Source organism: Carex rostrata, chromosome 28, assembly GCF_964058835.1.
Source record: "Carex rostrata chromosome 28, lpCarRost1.2, whole genome shotgun sequence".
Taxonomy (NCBI): Eukaryota; Viridiplantae; Streptophyta; class Magnoliopsida; order Poales; family Cyperaceae; genus Carex; species Carex rostrata.
In genome coordinates this window covers 2001502-2024114 of record NC_135945.1, presented here as the reverse complement: position 1 = coordinate 2024114, position 22613 = coordinate 2001502, and the positions used below count along the sequence as shown (strand labels likewise).

The window sequence follows — 22613 nt, the reverse complement described above, 5'->3', positions numbered from 1 at the left end:
CACAAATGTCTGAATGAATTAATTGCAATGGAAATTCAGATCTGGTTCCTGTTCCAAATGGTTTTCTTGCCATTTTTCCTTTTAAACAATTTTCACATGTTGGTAGACTAACCCTTTCAATTTGGCCTAACATGCCTTCCTTGGCTAATATATCCATTCGTTGCTGTCCAATATGGCCTAATCTCATATGTTATACATTCACATCAACATTTTCATCAGCATATGATGTAATTAAAGAAAAATGAGTATTAGAAGAAGTCATCATATTAATAACATATAGAATAATAAAATCATTCGATACATATCCATAACCATAACACACATCATCCAAATACAACTTAATACTAGTACCACACATGTTCAAAGTAAATCCAAATCTAAGAAGAACTACTACAGATACAAGATTTCGTCGAATGTCAGGTGCAAAGAGAACATCATGTAAAAGGAGGGTTCAACCATCACGCATATCCAACTTGCATGTGCCTATACCCTTGACTTGTACACGAGAGTTGTTTCCTACATAAAACCATTTTGAACCTTGCGGAATTCGACGAAAATCCACAAACAAATCACGGTCTTTGGCTACATGGTCTGTTGCCCCTAAGTATACAGTCCACAAAGGATGAGAATCAGCAATAAAAACAGAACTGGAAACATATGAAAAATATGAAAGTTTTTCTATAATTTGTACCTTGCGGGGCTCTTTGCATTCACGAGCATAGTAACCCTTCTTGCCACAATTGAAACACTTGATCTTGGCTATATTATGCTTCTTAAAATTGTTCTGAGAAGCCTTTCCCTTGCCACGATCCTGCCCCTTATGCTTTTTCTCTTGTTTGCCCTTGTGACCAAAATTTGACTTACGTTTCTGGCTTGGCCCTCCATGAGAGCTTGAACCAGCCAAATGCACAGCAGATTCAGTTTGTTGAGACTTTGATGCCTCTATACGATCTTCCTCAAGTTCCAGATGCCTTGTTGCATCATTGAGAGTTTTAATACTCTCATTGTGGGTCAGATTCACCTTCATGTGTTTCCAAGTACGAGGAAGTGAACGAATCACTGCTTGAAGTTGTTGCTCATTAGTCAAAACATGGCCAGCGTCCTTCAACTCACTAATCATATTTGACATCTCCCTGAGATGTTGCCGCATGCTATGATTAGGACGCTTCTTGTAAGTGTCAAACTTGATGGTGAGTTGTCTCAGTTTTGTAACAGAAGTTTCACCAAACTTCTGCTTCAAAGCAAGCCACATCTCTTTTGCAATCTCATATTGCCTAAACTCACGCATCACATCATTATCCATACTGCTCAGCAATGTAATACGAGCAATGAAGTTCTTCTTTTTCCAGGACTCATATGCAGCACTATCAGCAATGTGCTTTTCAGTTGTACCTTTTTCTGGTTCGGTTAAAATATAATCCAGCACTGAAAGAATCTCTTGTTCTTCCAGGACATATTGAATTTTCATGGCCCAAATCTCATAATTATCGCCATTCAGTTTTTCACCCTTATTGAGTTCGGCCATATTCCTAGATGCAGATGTCATTTCACTAAGAATTTACAATTAAACTAAGTTAGGACATATCACAGTTTTGATGGCTTAATATAAATTATTTAATACCTAGCATAACACTTCTAGTTTTACAACAACTGTGAAATAATTTAATAATAATAATACTTATAGATTAAAATCAAAAGATCACTAAGTTTCACAATCATCATTTAATTCTATAAATTTTATTATCATTTAATTTAAAAGATCACTAAGAAATATTGAAACTATATAGACTAGAAAATTTATACAAGTCGTATATATAATATACAAGATCAAGATGGTAACAAGAAAGTTAATCTAGTATTGGCTCCCACCCAAGAGACATGGGTTCAAGTCCCAGTGGGAGCAAAAAAATTTCTCTTTTTTTGAGGTTCATGAGGAAGAAATGGACCAAGTTCATTTAACTTGAACCGGTACGATAGACCTCTTCATTTCCTACAGTAATGGACACCTCTCCATTTCCTACAGTAATGGACATGTTCATTGCTGCCGTTTGAACTAGAAATGGATTATGTACAATCCAGAAGTATAAAAATAGTCCACACCAAATATCAACCATCAAATCCGAAAAAGATAAAATTGAAGAAAATTAGTGTTAAAATCAGTGTACTTATATCTGAAATTGCAATATCTATCTCAAAATTGAACTAAGATTAGATGATTTAGATTGGTAATTACATGGATCTCAATCTAACCTATATTTATACAGCTAACACCTCACTAATTTACTTGGTAAATTGGTTGGTTAATTGCACATATACCAAATTCTGAGATAAGAAATTACTTTACGATTCCAGTAAATAAATTCCATCTTAGTTCTGGTAAATTTATGAACAGTAAAACTAAATGCCAAAATAAAAACAAAAATCTTAAAATAATAACATATATACCTGCATTCATGACACCCATCATTTCTTTCCACATACATCCTGCACTTGGGGCACCTTTGCCACCTTTTATCCTTTGCCAAATTTCTAAGCAGTAAATCCTCCCGTCCCCTCCCGTCCTCTCCAAGCCTCTCATACTCCTCACAACTCATATCACCATGCCAAGGCACTTTGCACTTTGCACAAAACATTCTATTGCAATGAGGGCACTCACAGTTTGTTATCTTTTCACTTTCACCTTCTTCATCAATAAGCAAAGCAGAGCAATCTTTAAACGGGCAATAGAATTTATTTGGGCCGAGAGATGACTCACACAATGTGAGATTCCACCTTTCGAATGTATCTTTTGGAAGGATGTGTTGGCATGTTTCCGGGTCTAGAAAGGTGGATTCGCAACCCGATATGGGGCAGGGGATTGTGACGGCTTTCAACTCCGTTTTCACAGTGATGTAGTGGATCATGCAACTAATGCAAAATATGTGGTCACAAGGGTTTATGTTGAAGCCATCGCTTGTTGGTATTGATTCCATGCAGATCGGGCAGTTAAAATTCTCGTGAAGTATGATGGCCGTGCCAGAATCTATCTTGTACATTATATATATTTTTTTTTCCAGTAAATCGATAGGTTAATTTATAATTTATAGAGGTCGTAATAATTACATGCCATATATTGTATAACAATCAGAAACAAATATAACAAGTATCACAAGTGATATAGTAATATAAAATATCAAAAATTAAAAAAAATTTAATTCAATGCTTTGTGTAAAAATGCTATTTGGGTTAAAACTAAAAGATATAGGGCCATGCCAGAACCTATTTTGAGCATTAAATTTTTTTTTTCAAGTGCACAGTTATGTTTATAATTTATACATAACTCAATTACATACAAAAAATTCAATATGTTTTAATGCTTAATTTGGGTAGAAAATGCTATTTGAGTTTTAATTATCCACACAGACCCTCATAACAAAAATTAATTGTGTTGAGTGAGCGATGAATCTATATATACCTTGTGGAGATTCTGAAACCTCGTGCTCGTGCTCGTGCTCGTGCTCGTGCTCGTGCTCGTGCTCCTGGGGTTGGGGGAGAAAGAAGAGAAGCTCTTGTATTTGCACCTCCTCAGCGAGATCATCGGCGTTGGAATTCTCTACAACCTCCATCTCGTCTTCTCTGATCACAATAAGCTGGTGCGCTTCTTCATCCATTTCTCTTCCCTCTCGTACTACCTCCATCACGCCAAAATTATTGGCGACACTGCTTACTAACTAAGTCTAAGAGACCGAAGCGTCGGGCATTTAATTAATTAATAGGGATGTCGTATCCTCTGCATTAACCAAAAAAGTAATCTTTTGAGTTAATGCATCTGTACCGTCCGATCAGCTCTATAAGATTCGTGCGAATTAGATCTGCGCAAATATTAAAGACCACCTATGTTACAGGAATAGGCCGGATGGGCTCGGTTTACAATCAGACGGTCCATATGCATAATCTTTTGATTTAATGCAGACTGTGCCGACACATTAATAGGTCCATACGTGTCACTTGACCCGACGGTTTATGTGATGAGTCGCTTCGATTTAATGGTTGGGTTGGGTCCGGTTCTCTAGCTCAAAATCTGAGTTTAGATTCGAACCATCCGATAAGATTTCAGACAAATAATTCGGCCGAGTTAAAATTGAAGGGGCTGCTTCAATATTCGTGCAAAATCTGATCGGACAGTTCGGATCCGAACTCGAACTTTGGGTTACCTTAAAGATCTGAATTCGAGTTGGGTTACCATAAAAAAAATGATAAATAAATTTTCTGTATATAATTTTAATAAACTTGAAAATATTATATATTTTGGTTGTCCTACCAAAAATAAAATTTATACAATTTAGGTATGAATATGTCCGAATTTTTTATTAATATAAATTAGAAAAAAAAATTAAAACAAAATCGAAAGATAGACAAGATGCCATTAACTATGATTTCGAATCTCCTCAGATACCTGAGGGTAGAATTACTAAATTCAAACTATTTCTTTAACCTGATACAAAACTCAAAATGGACCACCTATATCTTTAATAGACATCAGATTTAAATCCAGACCGTTCTTTACTCATCGTACGTCTAATTTAGATACCTTAGGTAATAAGGCTTCATTAACTTTATAAAGTCTGTACTTGGCCTTAACTCATTGTACCCCTCCACTTTCACTTCTCTTTCCACTGATCCAATGAAATCAATATGGACAGTTAATCTTTTATTAAATATAATGGAGCATCTGATAATGCAATGGTACGCCTTTATCTTTTGGATGTCACTCCGCTGCTCTCCAAATAGGAGAGCAGAATTCTGTTATTCAAAATCTAACTGTTGATTTTTTTTTGTGCACAAATCTCAACACGAACGAATGGTCGGATTTAGAATAATAGAGTTTTGTTTTTCTATTTAGAGAGCAGCGGAGTTGACTCCTTATCTTTTAAGGTTCATGGCAGCCACAATATGCATTATTCTTTCAAAAGCATCAAGTGCGAAAAGGCCAGTTGCATTATGTTCCAAAATTTGTGCTAACTCTACTTTAATACCAATTCAAATTGAAAAAAAAAAAAAAAAAAAAAAAAGGTTAACTGGAGTTAGGAGCGGAGTCAGGATATATAATCAGCATGGTCGGGCTAAATTTTATATATTTTTATATATTTTTTCTGAGAAAAAGTTTCGAAATAGTGGTATATTTTGGAGAAACATTTTCGGAGTATTTCGAAATTTTTTTATAAATTTTTTTGACAAAAGTATAAAAATGAAAGCATATTTTTGGGTCCGGTTCTCTAACTCAAAATCTGAGTTTAGATTCGAACCATCCGATAAGATTTCAGACAAATAATTCGGCCGAGTTAAAATTGAAGGGGCTGCTTCAATATTCGTGCAAAATCTGATCGGACAGTTCGGATCTGAAATCAAACTTTGGGTTACCTTAAAGATCCGAATTCGAGTTGGGTCAATTGAACTGTGACTATTGGTTAATTGGGTCGTTTTGGTTAGGAAGAGAGATAATGGAGGATTAGACCAAGTTGCAAAAAAAAAAAAAAAAAAACATGATAAATAAATTTTCTGTATATAATTTTAATAAATTTTAAAATATTATATATTTTGGTTGTCCTACCAAAAGGAAATTTAATTATACAATTTAGGTATGAATATGTCCGAATTTTTTATTAATAGAAATTAGAAAAATATTAAAACAAAAGACAGACAAGATGCCAGATCTCCTCAGATTAGAATTACTAAATTCAAACTGTTTCTTTAACCTGATACAAAACTCAAGACGGACCACCTTTATCTTTAATAGACACCATATTCTTTTTTGATTCGTCTGAAACTAAATCTAGACCGTTCTTTACTCATTGTACGTCTGATTAAGATACCTTAGGTAAGAAGGCTTCATTAACTTTATAAAGTCTGTACTTGGTCTTGACTCATTGTACCCCTCCACTTTCACTTCTCTTTCCACTGATCCAATGAAATCAATATGGACAGTTGATCTTTTATTAAATATAATGGAGCATATGGTACGTCTTTATCTTTTGGATACCACTCCGCTGCTCTCTAAATAGGAGAGCAGAATTCTGTCATTCAAAATCTAACTGTTGATTTTTTTATGCACAAATTTCAACACAGACGAATGATCGGATTTAGAATAATAAAATCCTGCTCTTCTATTTGGAGAGCAGCACAGTTGTCTCCTTATCTTTTAAGAATGTTCATGGCAGCCACAATATGCATTATTCTTTCAAAAGCATCAAGTGTGAAAAGGCCAGTTGCATTATATTCCAAAATTTGTGCTAACTCTACTTTAATACCAATTCAAATTGAAAAAAAAAGAAGAAAAAAAAGGTTAACTGGAGTTAGGGGCGGAGTCAGGATATAGATCTAGCATATATGGTGGGACAAAATTTTATATATTTTATGAGAAAAAATTTCGAAATAGTGGTATATTTTGGAGAAACATTTTCGGAGCATGAAAAATTTCATAATTTTTTGAGTCTTAAGTATATTTTTATAATTTTGTTTGACAAAAGTATAAAAATGAATCATTTTTTTCTTTTTTTTTTAAATTGAGCACTAGAGGCGGATGCAGGATTTTTACCAAGATAAGACAAAAATATATCGAATAAGATTCAAATAATTAATCGGGTTTAAACCCATTAGTTAATTGCGTACTAGATAAAAAATGATAAAAAAAAACAAAAATAGTATTCTTTTAAATAATAAAAAATAACAAAAATTAGTATCTTTTTGCATATTAAAAACAACAACAAAAAATCCTTGTTAGCAGTTTCATTTCTATTTTTAAAAATATTGAAATCTTTCAAAAGCATTTTATATGAGAAAATTAGCCGTTACTATTCTTTAAAAAGTAAAATTTTACAACTACAACTCTTTCAAAAATGCATCTATTTTGCGATTAGTGGCTATTTTCAATCTGACAACTGTCTTACAATTGCTAATCAATTGCATTGATGAAGATGCTCTTACTTTCTTAAATATTTTAATCTAGTAATTCTTTTTTAGAAACATTATATTGACATATCTTTTTTATTTTTAATACCATTAGATAAATATTTCAACCATATTTTTTTCCACCAATCTTCAGAAAACGACTAAACTAATAAGTTTTACGCCTACGGTCTTTCCAACATTTGAATACTACATATGATTTAGATAGCGTCATTTAAAATCTTAATTACAGAATTAAATTAGATTTGTCAAGAATTTTGAAGACTATATGTAATTGAAATATCCTTGAAAATGAGTAGCCATATAAAAATTTATGAGTAGAACTAGGGTGTTCTTAAGCTGACCAAAGTGTTTGGTGAGTTTAACTTCAAAATCCATCAAATCAGTTTCAAATGACGAATCCGAACTGTTAGAACCTGTCTACCTTACGAGTGATGCATCTACATGTGAAAATTTTAAACATTCGAATTAATTTAGTATAAAGTCAATTGGTCAAAATTAGAAGGTTAATAAATAAATTTTAGTGCATTCATTTTTTGAACATTTTTTGACCGCTTGACTTCATACTAAATTAATTCGAATGTTTAAAATTTTCACATGTAGATACATCACTCATAAAGTATGTGGATTTCAACGGTTTGAATTCGTCATTTGAAACCAATTTAATGGGTTTTGAAGTTAAGCTCTCCAAAAAACACCCTAGTTCTGCTCAAAATTTATATTGTGGATACTTAGTATTATTCCTAATTAATCTGCACCAATAAAAGAAAAGACCGTAAACATTTTAAAATTTGAGAATCAATATTCAAATTTTAGATGTCGAAACTTGGAGAACATAAATAGGGGATTTACTCATTTTCGACATCTAAAATTCACGACTGAGATATCTCTTTTGAATATTTAAAATTAAATTAAAATATTTGAATCCATTTTTATATCAATAAAGACATTTGAAATTTTTACATGAAACACCTTCCAATTGCTTATTTCTAGCCAGTATTTTAAAATGCGACCGCATGGATCGCATATGCTTATACAGTGGTCTTCCACATATAAAATCTCATGTAGTCAAGTTTATGCGGTTTTAAATATACAAGCACATATACGGTCCATGTGGATTTGAAACAAGCCTAAAAATTATTTTACCATGGAGGAAATTAGAATCTATAATATTTTATAATGAGTTAGGCTAATATGACACTAGTGTTATATCAAACTAAATAACACCACATCTTAAACCCTTATATCTGCTTTAAGATTCGTACAAAATGAAGTGCTTGAACAGTAAAAGCGGATAGTACGAATCTTAAAGCAGATCTAAGGGTTTAAGATGTGGTGTTATTTAGTTTGATATAACACTAGTGTCATATTAGCCTAACTCTTTTATAATATGATAAATAGCACAAACCACTAGACTAAACAAGTCTTTAGATATAAATTAGTTTTATTTTATCTATATTTCTTTAACAAAGCATCGTAAAACTGCATATGTATTTCCGCATACAAATCTGCATATACGATCACATACTCTATATGCAACACGCATTGGCCTTCCGCATGCATGAATAAAACCGCATTTTAAAACACTGTTTCTAACAACGGTATTTGAGTATTCTAAATTTTAATTTCTACAAGAAACACATAAAATTTCATAGTATGGCGGGATTTCAAATAAATATAAATTGAAACGGCGGTGATTGGGCTTAATTTGAATGGGAAAGAAATGGTGAAGCTTTTAACTTAGATAGATGAACATGTCGGGGCTTCTAATTTTTGTCTTATTTCTTTAGTTGTGTATTAATTGGGCTGTGGACAAGTGTAATGGGCTGGAGGGTTAACTGCAGACATTTTATTTGTCTTTCTACTTTGTATAATAATCTATCAAGATTTAATTTATATTTTATCTTTGCCTGTTACCATGTTGGTCAATTGCACATATGGTATGAAACATATGTTACGGTATTATTCTCAATTTTTTATGGAGCGTATGTCTAATTTAAAATTCAATACCGTACAAGTGATAGTTCAGATATTCATAATATCTAACTTGAGTCTACAACTCTACTTATCATATAAATTCAATAACAAGACTCCCACTTGGCATAAGACAATTAAGGTGAATAGTGGGTATTTCACCTTCAGTGATAATAATATATTCATATGACCTCATCTTGATTCCTTATCAAGGCGATATATATTTTAAGTACTTGCTCTCACATTTTGTATCATGTCTAGCTTAAAATCAATCTCATTTCTATGTCATACTAAGACATAGAAGCGATTGCCTATGTGAGAATGCCAATCAACTGTCTGACATACCTTTCATTTTATATCCCATGTGTTATGCTAATTAGATTGGTATTAAATAATTTGTAACAATTATAACATAAATGTATAAGTAAATAACATTCATTGCATTTATCCCACAAATACAAATATACATAATATATACTGTTCAATCAAAAATATAACTACAATCTACGTAACCCTAGAGATTTCACATGGCCAATAAACACATCTCTAGGTATTGCCTTTGTAAAAGGATCTGCCACCATTTTGTGTGTAGATATGTACTGCATGCAAACTTGTTTTTTCGCCACCATGTCTCTAACGAAGTTATACTTAGTATCAATGTGTTTGGTCTTTGAGTGATACTTGGGATCTTTTGTATAAGCGATTGCTGCTTAGCTATCGCTGTATACCAACACTGAGTCAGTTTCATTATCACCGAAACCCAAGTGATTCAAAAATCTTTTAAGCCAAACTGCTTCTTGTACTGCTGCTGAAAATGCTACAAATTCAGCTTCCATTATGGATAAGGATATGCAACTCTGTTTCTTACTACTCTAAGAAATAACTCCATTACTAAGTAAGAAAACATAGCCCGAGGTAGATTTTCTTTCATCTAAATCTCCTCCCCAATCAGCATATGCGTAACCCATGAGTTGCAGATTTTCTCCTTGGAAACACAATGAATAATCTGCAGTACCTTTCAGATATCGAAGTATTCTTTTTACTGCTTTCCAATGGGATTGTCCTGGATTGGCTTGATATCTACTCACCATCCCAACGGCGAAACTGATATCTGGCCTAGTACACATCATAGCATACATGAGGCTGCCAACTGCACTTGAGTAAGAAACTTTTTCCATTTGTGCTTTTTCATTTGGAGTCTTTGGACACATTCTTAAACTAAGACCTTTGCCTTTTGCTATAGGAGTATCAATGGGTTTACAGTTTTGCGTATGAAATTTTTCAAGTACTTTCTTAATGTAATGCTCTTGTGATAGAGCTAATATCTTCTTGGAACAATATCTTTTAATCTTCACTCCAAGAATGTATGCTGCTTCACCCATATCCTTCATATCAAAATTGGAGGATAACCATTCTTTAATGATTTGTACACAGTCTTTATTGTTACTAGCCAACAGTATGTCATCCACATAAAGCGATAGAATCACAAATTTGTCTTTGGACCTTTTGACATACACACAATGGTCTTCATCAATCATTTCGAAATCAAATGATATGATTGCTTGATGAAACAGAATGTACCATTGCCTGGAAGATTGCTTGAGACCATAAATGAATCTCAACAATTTGCACACTTTGTGTTCTTATCCTTTGGCAACAAAACCGACAAGTTGTTTCATATATATCTCTTCTTCCAGATTGCCATTTAGAAACGCAGTTTTAATATCCATTTGATGCAATTCTAAATATAAACTGGCAACGATAGCTAGTATCAACCGTATGGAAGTAAATCTTACAACAGGAGAGAAAGTCTCTTTGTAGTCTATCCCTTCTTGCTGTGTATACCCCTTAGCAACAAGACGTGCCTTATACCTCTCAATTGAGCCGTTAGCTAGACGTTTAATCTTGAGAACCCATTTGTTCCCAATTGCTTTGCGTCCTTCAGGGAGATCAACTAATTCCCAAATATTATTTGATCTCATTGACTCCATTTCTTCTTCCATTACTTTCATCCATTTCTCTTTAGCAGAACAGCTGAGAGCATCTCGAATATTTCTTGGCTCTTCTTCATCTTGCATGACAATCATGTAAGATTCATTTTCGATTGGAAAATGACGTTTAGGAACACTAGCACGATTGCTATGCCTAATTTGTGATTGTGCTGAACTTGGCTCAGCATCATCTACAGACTTGTTTCCACTTGGATGAGATACTGTTGAAGGTTCAGGAATATGCACCAAACGATTTGCAACAATCAAATCATCTTGCTCCTTTATTCAATATAGAGAAAGTTCTTGACCTATCTCACCTTTTCTTGGAAATTCATTTTCCAAGAAAATGACATCTCGGGACTCAAATTCTGTTACACTCCCACTCGATTGTTCACCAATGAACACATAACATTTGAAATATTCGGAGTATCGTATAAATATACTATTTTTACCTCGTGGACCCAATTTACCATGTTGATGAGACGAATCATGAACAAAGGCAGCGCATCCCCAAGGTCTCAAATTACTAAGATCTGGTTTTCTATTAGTCCAAAGTTCGTAAGGAGTTGAAGAAACAGATTTAGAAGGTACATGATTTTGAATATAGGCAACAATCAATAATGCATCACCCCAAAATTAATTGGCAGATTTGCTTGAGCCATCATTGACCTAACCATTTCCAAAAGAGTCCGGTTTCTCCTTTCAGCCACTCTGTTTTGCTGTGGAGTATATGGCATGGTTAGTTGCCTTAGTATTCATTTTTCTTCGCACATTTGTTTGAACTCATCAGACATTATCGCGACCGCGATCCGTTCTTAAGACCTTAACCTTTCTGTCTAATTGATTTTCACATAAAGTTATAAATTTCGTGAAACAAGCAAGAGCTTCAGATTTATGAGATATCAAATAGATATGACCATATCGCGTATAATCATCAATGAAGGTCATAAAGTATCTACTTCTATGTCGTGCCCTCACATTCATTGGTCCACAAATGTCTGAATGAATTAATTGCAATGGAAATTCAGATCTGGTTCATGTTCCAAATGGTTTTCTTGCCATTTTTCCTTTTAAACAATTTTCACATGTTGGTAGACTAACCCTTTCAATTTGGCCTAACATGTCTTCCTTGGCTAATCTATCCATTCGTTGCTGTCCTAATCTCATATGTCATACATTCACATCAACATTTTCATCAGCATATGATGTAATTAAAGAAAAATTAGTATTAGAATAAGTCATCATATTAATAACATCTAGAATAATAAAACCATTCGATACATATCCATAACCATAACACACATCATCCAAATACAACTTAATACTAATACCACACATGGTCAAAGTAAATCCAAATCTAAGAAGAACTACTACAGATACAAGATTTCGTCGAATGTCAGGTGCAAAGAGAACATCATGTAAAAGGAGGGTTCAACCATCACGCATATCCAACTTGCATGTGCCTATACCCTTGACTTGTACACGAGAGTTGTTTCCTACATAAAACCATTTTGAACCTTGCGGAATTCGACGAAAATCCACAAACAAATCACGGTCTTTGGCTACATGGTCTGTTCCCCCTGAGTATACAGTCCACAAAGGATGAGAATCAACAATAAAAACAGAACTGGAAACATATAAAAAATATGAAAGTTTTTCTATAATTTGTACCTTGCGGGGCTCTTTGCATTCACGAGCATAGTAACCCTTCTTGCCACAATTGAAACACTTGATCTTGGCTATATTATGCTTCTTAAAATTGTTCTGAGAAGCCTTTCCCTTGCCACGATCCTGCCCCTTATGCTTTTTCTCTTGTTTGCCCTTGTGACCAAAATTTGACTTACGTTTCTGGCTTGGCCCTCCATGAGAGCTTGAACCAGCCAAATGCACAGCAGATTCTGTTTCTTGAGACTTTGATGCCTCTATACGATCTTCCTCAAGTTCCAGATGCCTTGCTGCATCATTGAGAGTTTTAATACTCTCATTGTGGGTCAGATTCACTTTCATGTGTTTCCAAGTACGAGGAAGTGAACGAATCACTGCTTGAAGTTGTTGCTCATTAGTCAAAACACGGCTAGCGTCCTTCAACTCACTAATCATATTTGACATCTCCCTGAGATGTTGCCGCATGCTATGATTAGGACGCTTCTTGTAAGTGTCAAACTTGATGGTGAGTTGTCTCAGTTTTGTAACAGAAGTTTCACCAAACTTCTGCTTCAAAGCAAGCCACATCTCTTTTGCAATCTCATATTGCCTAAACTCACGCATCACATCATTATCCATACTGCTCAGCAATGTAATACGAGCAATGAAGTTCTTCTTTTTCCAGGACTCATATGCAGCACTATCAGCAATGTGCTTTTCAGTTGTACCTTTTTCTGGTTCGGTTAAAATATAATCCAGCACTGAAAGAATCTCTTGTTCTTCCAGGACATATTGAATTTTCATGGCCCAAATCTCATAATTATCGCCATTCAGTTTTTCACCCTTATTGAGTTCGGCCATATTCCTAGATGCAGATGCCATTTCACTAAGAATTTACAATTAAACTAAGTTAGGACATATCACAGTTTTGATGGCTTAATATAAATTATTTAATACCTAGCATAACACTTCTAGTTTTACAACAACTGTGAAATAATTTAATAATAATAATACTTATAGATTAAAATCAAAAGATCACTAAGTTTCACAATCATTATTTAATTCTATAAATTTTATTATCATTAATTATTCACTGTGCAAAACTCCCAGTGAAAATTATACATTTAATATATAATTTTAACAAACAAAAAAAATCCATACAACACATAATTAAAATTTCAGTGGCGCTAATATATATAATATATATAGTGTATATAGATTATATAGAATATTAATAAAAAAAATATTCGAACAGAATATATATAGAATATATATAGTGTACATTCAAAAAATTATTCACTATACAAGAAACATTGAAACTATATAGACTAAAAAATTTATACAAGTCGTATATATAATATACAAGAATCAAGATGGTAACAAGAAAGTTAATCTAGTATAGTGGTTAGGGTACTTGGCTCCCACCCAAGAGACATGAGTTCAAGCCCCAGTGGGAGCAAAAAAATTTCCCTTTTTTCGAGGTTCATGAGGAAGAAATGGACCAAGTTCATTTAACTTGAATCGGTGCGATAGACCTCTCCATTTCCTACAGTAATGGACATGTCCATTGCTACTGTTTGAACTAGAAATGGATTATGTACAATCCAGAAGTATAAAAATGGTCCACACCAAATATCAACTATCAAATCCGAAAAAGATAAAATTAAAGAAAATTAGTGTTAAAATCAGTGTACTTATGTCTGAAATTGCAATATCTATCTCAAAATTGAACTAAGCTTAGATGATTTAGATTGGTAATTACATGGATCTCAATCTAACCTATATTTATACAGCTAACACCTCACTAATTTACTTGGTAAATTGGTTGGTTAATTGCACATATACCAAATTCTGAGATAAGAAATTACTTTACGATTCCAGTAAATAAATTCCATCTTAGTTCTGGTAAATTTATGAACAGTAAAACTAAATGCCAAAATAAAAACAAAAATCTTAAAATAATAACATATATACCTGCATTCATGACACCCATCAATTCTTTCCACATACATCCTACACTTGGGGCACCTTTGCCACCTTTTATCCCTTGCCAAATTTCTAAGCAGTAAATCCTCCCGTCCCCTCTCGTCCTCTCCAAGCCTCTCATACTCCTCACAACTCATATCACCATGCCAAGGCACTTTGCACTTTGCACAAAACATTCTATTGCAATGAGGGCACTCACAGTTTGTTATCTTTTCACTTTCACCTTCTTCATCAATAAGCAAAGCAGAGCAATCTTTAAACGGGCAATAGAATTTATTTGGGCCGAGAGATGACTCACACAATGTGAGATTCCACCTTTCGAATGTATCTTTTGGAAGGATGTGTTGGCATGTTTCCGGGTCTAGAAAGGTGGATTCGCAACCCGATATGGGGCAGGGGATTGTGACGGCGTTCTCCTCCGTTTTCACAGTGATGTAGTGGATCATGCAACTAATGCAAAATATGTGGTCACAAGGGTTTATGTTGAAGCCATCGCTTGTTGGTATTGATTCCATGCAGATCGGGCAGTTAAAATTCTCGTGAAGTATGATGGCCGTGCCAGAATCTATCTTGTACATTATATATATATTTTTTTCCAGTAAATCGATAGGTTAATTTATAATTTATAGAGGTCGTAATAATTACATGTCATATATTGTATAACAATCAGAAACAAATATAACAAGTATCACAAGTGATATAGTAATATAAAATATAAAAAATTAAAAAAAATTCAATTCAATGCTTTGTGTAAAAATGCTATTTGGGTTAAAACTAAAAGATATAGGGCCATGCCAGAACCTATTTTGAGCATTAAATTTTTTTTTTTCAAGTGCACAGTTATGTTTATAATTTATACATAACTCAATTACATACCAAAAATTCAATATGTTTTAATGCTTAATTTGGGTAGAAAATGCTATTTGGGTTTTAATTATCCACACAGACCCTCATAACAAAAATTAATTGTGTTGAGTGAGCGATGAATCTATATATACCTTGTGGAGATTCTAAAACCTCGTGCTCGTGCTCGTGCTCGTGCTCGTGCTCGTGCTCGTGCTCCTGGGGTTGGGGGAGAAAGAAGAGAAGCTCTTGCATTTGCACCTCCTTAGCGAGATCATCGGCGTTGGGATTCTCTACAACCTCCATCTCGTCTTCTCTGATCACAATAAGCTTGTGCGCTTCTTCATCCATTGCTCTTGCCTCTCGTACTATCTCCATCACGCCAAAATTATTGGCGACACTGCTTACTAACTAAGTCTAAGAGGTTATTCGGAAAAAAACAAAAAAAGAGACCGAAGGGTCGGGCATTTAATTAATTAATAGGGAAGTCGTATCCTCTGCATTAACTAAAAAAGGAACCTTTTGAGTTAATGCATCTGTACCGTCCGATCAGCTATAAGATTCGTGTGAATTAGATCTGCGCAAATATTAAAGACCCCTATGTTATAGGAATAGGCCGGATGGGCTCGGTTTACAATCATACGGTCCTTATGCATAATCTTTTGAGTTCATGCAGACTGTAGCGGAGTTGGCTCCTTATCTTTTAAGAAGATTCATGGCAACCACAATATGCATTATTCTTTCAAAAGCATCAAGTGTGAAAAGGCCAGTTGCATTATATTCCAAAATTTGTGCTAACTCTACTTTAATACCAATTCAAATTGAAAAAAAAGAAGAAAAAAAAAAGGTTAACTGGAGTTAGGGGCGAACTCAGGATATAGATCTAGCATATATGGTGGGACAAAATTTTATATATTTTATGAGAAAATTTTTCGAAATAGTGGTATATTTTGGAGAAACACTTTCGGAGCATGAAAAATTTCATAATTTTTGGAGTCTTGAGTATATTTTTATAATTTTGTTTGACAAAAGTATAAAAATGAAATCGTATTTTGTTTAAAAAAAATTGAGTCACGAGTGATCACTAGAGGCGGATGCAGGATTTTCACCAAAATAGGACAAAAAAATATCAAATCAGATTCAAATAATTAATCGGGTTTAAACCCATTAGTTAATTGCGTACTAGATAAAAAATGATAAAAAAAACAAAAATAGTATTATTTTAAATAATAAAAAATAACAAAAATTAGTATCGTTTTGCATATTAAAAACAACAACAAAAAAATCCTTGTTAGCAGTTTCATTTCTATTTTTAAAAATATTGAAATCTTTCAAAAACACTTTTATATGAGAAAATTAGCGGTTACTATTCTTTAAAAAGTAAAATTTTACAACTACAACTCTTTCAAAAATGCATCTATTTTGCAATTAGTGGCTATTTTCAATCTGACAACTGCCTTACAACTGCTAATCAATTGTATTGATAAAGATGCTCTTACTTTCTTAAATATTTTAATCTAGTAATTCTTTTTTTAGAAACATTATATTGACATATCTTTTTTATTTTTAATATCATTAGATAAATATTTCAACCATATTTTTTTTCCACCAATCTTCAGATAACGACTAAACTAATAATTTTTACGCCTACGGTCTTTTCAACATTTGAATACTACATATGATTTAGATAGCGTCATTTAAAATCTTAATTAAAGAGTTAAATTAGATTTGTCAAGAATTTTGAAGACTATATATATATTTGAAATATCCTTGAAAATGAGTAGCCATATAAAAATTTATGAGTAGAACTAGGGTGTTCTTAAGCTCACCAAAATGTTTGGTGAGTTTAACTCCAAAACCCATCAAATCGGTTTTAAATGACGAATCCGAACCATTATAACCTGTCTACCTTATGAGTGATGAATTGATCTACATGTGAAAATTTTAAACATTCAAATTAATTTAGTATAAAGTCAATCGGTCAAAATTAGAATGTTTATAAATTAATTTTAGTGCATTCATTTTTTTAACATTTTTTGACCGCTTGACTTCATATTAAATTAATTTGAATGTTTAAAATTTTCACATGTAGATACATCACTCGTAAAGTAGGTGGATTTTAACGGTTTAGATTTGTCATTGAAGCCGATTTAATAGATTTTGAAGTTAAGCTCACCAAACAACACCCTAGTTCTACTCAAAATTTATATTATGGATAGTCAGTATTATTCCTAATTAATCTGCACCAATAAAAGAAAAGAGCGTAAACATTTTAAAATTTGAGAATCAATATTCAAATTTTAGATGTCGAAACTTGGAGAACATAAATAGGGGATTTACTCATTTTCGACATCTAAAATTCACGACTGAGATATCTCTTTTGAATATTTAAAATTAAATTAAATTATTTGAATCCATTTTTATATCAATAAAGACATTTGAAATTTTTACATGAAACACCTTCCAATTGCTTATTTCTAGCTAGTGTTTTAAAATGCGACCGCATGGACCGCATATGCTTATACGTATATGTGCTTGTATATTTAAAACCGCATAAACTTGACTACATGAGATTATATATGCGGAAGACCACTGTATACAGTGGTCTTCCGCATATATAATCTCATGTAGTCAAGTTTATGCGGTTTTAAATATACAAGCACATATACGGTCCATGTGGATTTGAAACAAGCCTAAAAATTATTTTGTCGTGGAGAAAATTAGAATCTATAATCTTTTATAATATAATAAATAGCACAAACCACTAGACTAATCAAATCTTTAGATATAAATTACTTTTATTTTATTTATATTTCTTTAATAAAGCATCGTAAAACTGCATATGTATTTCCGCATACATATCTGCATATACGACCACATACTGCATATGCAACACGCATTGGCCTTCCGCATGCATAAATAAAACTGCATTTTAAAACACTGTTTCTAACAGCGGCATTTGGGTTTTTCTAAATTTTAATTTCTACAAGAAACACATAAAATTTCATAGTCTGGCGAGATTTCAAATAAATATAAATTGAAACGGCGGTAATTGGGCTTTGAATGGGAAAGAAATGGTGAAGCTTTTAACTTAGATAGATGAAGATGTGGGGGCTTCTAATTTTTGTCTTATTTCTTTAGTTGTGTATTAATTGGGCTGTGGACAAGTGTAATGGGCTAAAGTGTTAACTGCAGACATTTTATTTGTCTTTCTACTTTGTATAATAATCTATCAAGATTTAATTTATATTTTATCTTTGCATAACTGCATTATATTATATAAGGCTATAAGCGGATTATTTGATTTTAATAATTTTTTATTACAATTTAAAAAATATATATATATATATCTTTTATTTTTTATTTTTAGCACATAAGAATTTTTTTTTTCTTCGAGTTTTCGATCTGAAATGACTGATTATACTAAATCAACCAATTTTGATTTGACACACAATTTGCTGATTTTGATTTTTGGAATCATTTAGTTCGTCTATTTTATGGGGAACACGCTGAAGATTAATGATTACACAAAATATTTGGATACATATATAACCATATTTTTTAATTTATTATGAAAAGTGAAGTATGCTTACATTTTGACATTGAATATTATGAAAAGTGTTTGTGGGAGATGTTACAATTCATTTTCCTTCAATTTCATACAAATTTTTGGTAATTTTAAAGGTATCCGTGCTCATTTTATAACAAACTCTGGTTAAACTTGCTCCAAGGAGCACAGTGTGCTTTTGGATAGGAGAAAAAAAAATGTACTGAGTAAACTGTCATTTGTTTCGGAATCTTACTATTGTTAAGGCATTTTTTTACTTGTTAAGGATTCAAGGCATTCAAGTTTTGAAAACAATTAATTGTTGATGATTCTAAAAGCAGGATCACAAATTGAACAAAATGCCAATGACGTAATTTTATTTCTGTAATTTACTGTAATCCCCATCAGATTCTCCATGCAGATTAATTATATTTCGTCCGAAAAAAAAAATGCATGAAAATTAATTCAATAATGGGAAACCACTGACACTATTGATTAGAGAGAATAAAGAGCTTAAGAACACAACTTCTGACAATAGACCAACTTTATATATTTCAATATTTCATATATAACCTCTACTACCTCAAAAAAAAAAAAAAAAAAGTTGACTAAGGATCAACCTTTCTCTGTAAGTATATAACCGACCAAAATAAGACACTTCAAAAGATTAACACCTATGTTGACATGATATGCAAATAGTGCAATTCTAGCTGCTCTAGTCAAGGCCTCAGTAATTCGGTTTAGCGTTTGCACTTGGTGCAGTAGTGAGTTCTTTTCGACATAGGAGTGGCGCACACATAGCAGAAGCAGTATCCGCACCTTCCAAATTAATACAACAAAAAAAATGTCACACATCTCAACCAAAAACCAAATATTCTTAATTTAACAGACAAAATTGGCTAGTTACAGTGTGAATATTGCATGCAACTCAACCAAAACCCATACTGATAAATAACAAGTTACTATCGACAAGTTCTACTAATGTTTAGTCATATTTTGGAAGAACCAGAAAAGGACCACTTATAGTAAAATTATACACAGTTCAAGGCTGATCTTATTATGCCATTAACTGATACTGGACCCAACCATAAAAATATATACCTTTCATCAGCAAGAAAAAGCAGAGAAATGACCCATTTGCCCTCAGAAATTGACCAACACTTTTTTATAAAACATGCTATGTATTTTTAAATTTTTTTAATAAAGGGAAAATTTGGTACTTAATAAAATGGACATATTTGCGAGTTCCTAAAATTTCGCAGGATAAATATGATATTATGAATTTTGGAAGGGCAATACATAATTTCAAAGTTTTTAAGGGGTATACTAAGAAATTCATACCTGCATTTCATGAACATGCACCCGTTAATCTTCTCCACATAAATCCTACACTGAGGGCACCTCTGCCACCTTTTATCTTTCGCCAATTTTATGAGGATTAAATCATCTTGCCCCGTCTCATCCTTACCAAGCCTTTGAAACTTTTTACAACTCATATCCCCATGCCAAGGCACTTTACACTTGGCACAAAACATCCTGTTACAATGCGGGCACTCACAATTTCTCACTTGTTCACCTCCTTCATCATTTACCAGCAGAGCAGAGCAATCTTTAAAGGGGCAGTAAAACTTGTTATGACCTAGAGATGATTCACATAGAACGAGACCCCATTTGTCGAATGTGTCAACTGGGAGGATGTGGCGGCAGGTTAACGGGTCGAGGAACCCGGATTTGCAACCCGGGTGAGGGCAGGGGATGGTGGCGTTGCTCCCGTCAAGCTTAGAGGTGATGTAGTTTACAATGCAAGAATTGCAAAATGTGTGATTGCAGGGGTAAATGTGAAAAGATTGGATTGTCGGGACCTGCTCCATACATATTTCACAAAGGAATTTGGCATGGGCAACTCTATTACAGCTTTTGGCAGGTTGCTTCCCTTTTCGGTCAGTGGGGTCAGGTTTTGATTTGTCAGAGCCTATAATTATCATTTGTGTATACAGGTGGTAGCATGTTATGTAATTGGTGATCTTAGAACAAATGCAAATAAATGCTGGTATAGTGAAATTAATATAAACAAAGAAACAAATATCATGTGTCCTTTGAGAACAAAGGATTGAATTTGTGTTTTACAAGATAATGTAAGTTTGACAAGAAGATGTTCAATAGAATGCTTTCTTTAGCTGCATTCTTATTTCCTTGAATTACTTAATTGATTGTACTTTGAAGAACCTATAAACTTTGCCTAATGCCCACAACATGGTGGAGTATATAGTTGGAAAAACCCTAAACCCTAAACATGAAACCCTAAAACCTAAACCTGAAACCCGAAACACCAAACCACCAAAAAAACCCTTGTAAAACCACACTTAAGTAAATAGAAATTAAACAACCCTTTTGAATTGGGGATAGCTACCTGGATCTTCCATTCTCAACAACCCTCCCCTTCCTATCCAGGTGGAAGGAATGCCACTTTGAAGTCATGAGCTGGGACTATGAAGGAGAATGGCCGCCGGAGGCTAGAAGGGACCAAATTACTGGAGATGATGCAAGACAGACACTACTAGATGCGCATGATAGATGGATGAACTGTGTTGCGCAAAGAAGCCCCCCCCCATCCTCCTCCTCCTCAGCCTCCTCATCCCCATCCACAGCTGATTCACACACGCCGGACCAGGAACATGCGGTGGACCAAGATCATAGTGCTACAACGGTCCCTATGCCAGACGCATGGTTCCTGAAATGGCAAAACTTTGCAACCGACTATAAGCCATGGAGTCTTTATCCCAATCTCTCTGACCTGATACTTGAAAAGGAAAGTCCAAGTAAGAACAGCTGGGAACCACTATCTGCATCAAAGGGAGATGTAGCCGTTACGATTGGAAACATACCTGTGGTATGCCAAGATATACATGTGAGAACATTGTATGTAGGGGCACACGCCATCAGCACCACCCACATAAGATCCAATGAACAAGGGCTCCAGAAGGAACAGGAAAAAGGGAGTGAGGACAAAATTACACAATTCTGGAACTGGCCAAAAGCAGACAAAAAAAGTGCAAACCTTTATAACCCAACTAATGCGCAGCCTCCACAGAACAACCAAAACCCAAAAGTAAAACAAGAGAAAAGAGGTAAAATTAAATGGGCCGGTGCAACCCTGGGCCAGGTTTTTGATACCTCTAGGCCAGAACCAAAGAGCTTCACATTTAATGCGGTTGGAGAAAAAAGCCTCAAGCGGGGTCTCTCTTTAAAAAAGATCTCCTGCAAGCTAACAGAAGAGGAAAGGCGCTCAGCTACGTTCAGAGGTGCATCTCAAGAGCAACAACAGGGAGATATAAATAAGAAGAACACACCATACATACACCCAAACCAAACTAGAAAACAACTTAGCACAAAAAAAGACCAAGAAGAAATGGATGTCCCTGATGAAGAGTTCATAGCGCAGTTTGCAGCGCTAACTCAGTCAAGCAAATTCTCTTTGCCGCCAAGCACAGTAAACACAGTAGATTGGAAGCTGTGCGCTCTAGCGGCTGTTAAAACAGATAAGAAGGTGATCGAAGGAAATTTTGAAAAAACAATGATGAGGGCCTAGGGTGTAAATCCGAGAACCACAATCAAAATGATTGCAGAAAACACATTTCTGATTCAATTCATCAAGGAGAAGGAATTGCAGTATGTGCTAAACA

General features: G+C 33.9%; 3 protein-coding genes across 5 annotated transcripts; all 3 read right to left on the bottom strand.

Annotated features, from left to right (window-relative positions):
• Nucleotides 1-261: 261 nt before the first annotated feature.
• On the bottom strand, nt 262-3697 carry LOC144545853 (uncharacterized). 2 transcript variants are annotated; one of them, XM_078294419.1, is made up of 4 exons: nt 3455-3697; nt 2446-3022; nt 692-1550; nt 262-600 (listed from the first exon to the last, which is right to left on the bottom strand). In XM_078294419.1, the coding sequence occupies exons 1-4, from the start codon at nt 3675-3677 to the stop codon at nt 583-585; spliced, it is 1677 nt and encodes a 558-aa protein (XP_078150545.1). In that variant the 5' UTR covers nt 3678-3697; the 3' UTR covers nt 262-582. The 2 variants fall into 2 exon arrangements, with proteins under 2 accessions (XP_078150545.1, XP_078150546.1); XM_078294420.1 differs by having other exon boundaries at nt 262-591.
• An 8511-nt stretch (nt 3698-12208) lies between these two features.
• LOC144545999 (uncharacterized) lies at nt 12209-15804 on the bottom strand. 2 transcript variants are annotated; one of them, XM_078294547.1, is made up of 4 exons: nt 15539-15804; nt 14529-15105; nt 12582-13440; nt 12209-12481 (listed from the first exon to the last, which is right to left on the bottom strand). In XM_078294547.1, the coding sequence occupies exons 1-4, from the start codon at nt 15759-15761 to the stop codon at nt 12473-12475; spliced, it is 1668 nt and encodes a 555-aa protein (XP_078150673.1). In that variant the 5' UTR covers nt 15762-15804; the 3' UTR covers nt 12209-12472. The 2 variants fall into 2 exon arrangements, with proteins under 2 accessions (XP_078150673.1, XP_078150672.1); XM_078294546.1 differs by having other exon boundaries at nt 12210-12490.
• Nucleotides 15805-19551: 3747 nt separating this feature from the next.
• Nucleotides 19552-21040, bottom strand: LOC144545812 (E3 ubiquitin-protein ligase RSL1-like). The gene is made up of 2 exons (XM_078294377.1): nt 20272-21040; nt 19552-19749 (listed from the first exon to the last, which is right to left on the bottom strand). The coding sequence occupies exons 1-2, from the start codon at nt 20913-20915 to the stop codon at nt 19671-19673; spliced, it is 723 nt and encodes a 240-aa protein (XP_078150503.1). The 5' UTR covers nt 20916-21040; the 3' UTR covers nt 19552-19670.
• Nucleotides 21041-22613: the final 1573 nt, after the last annotated feature.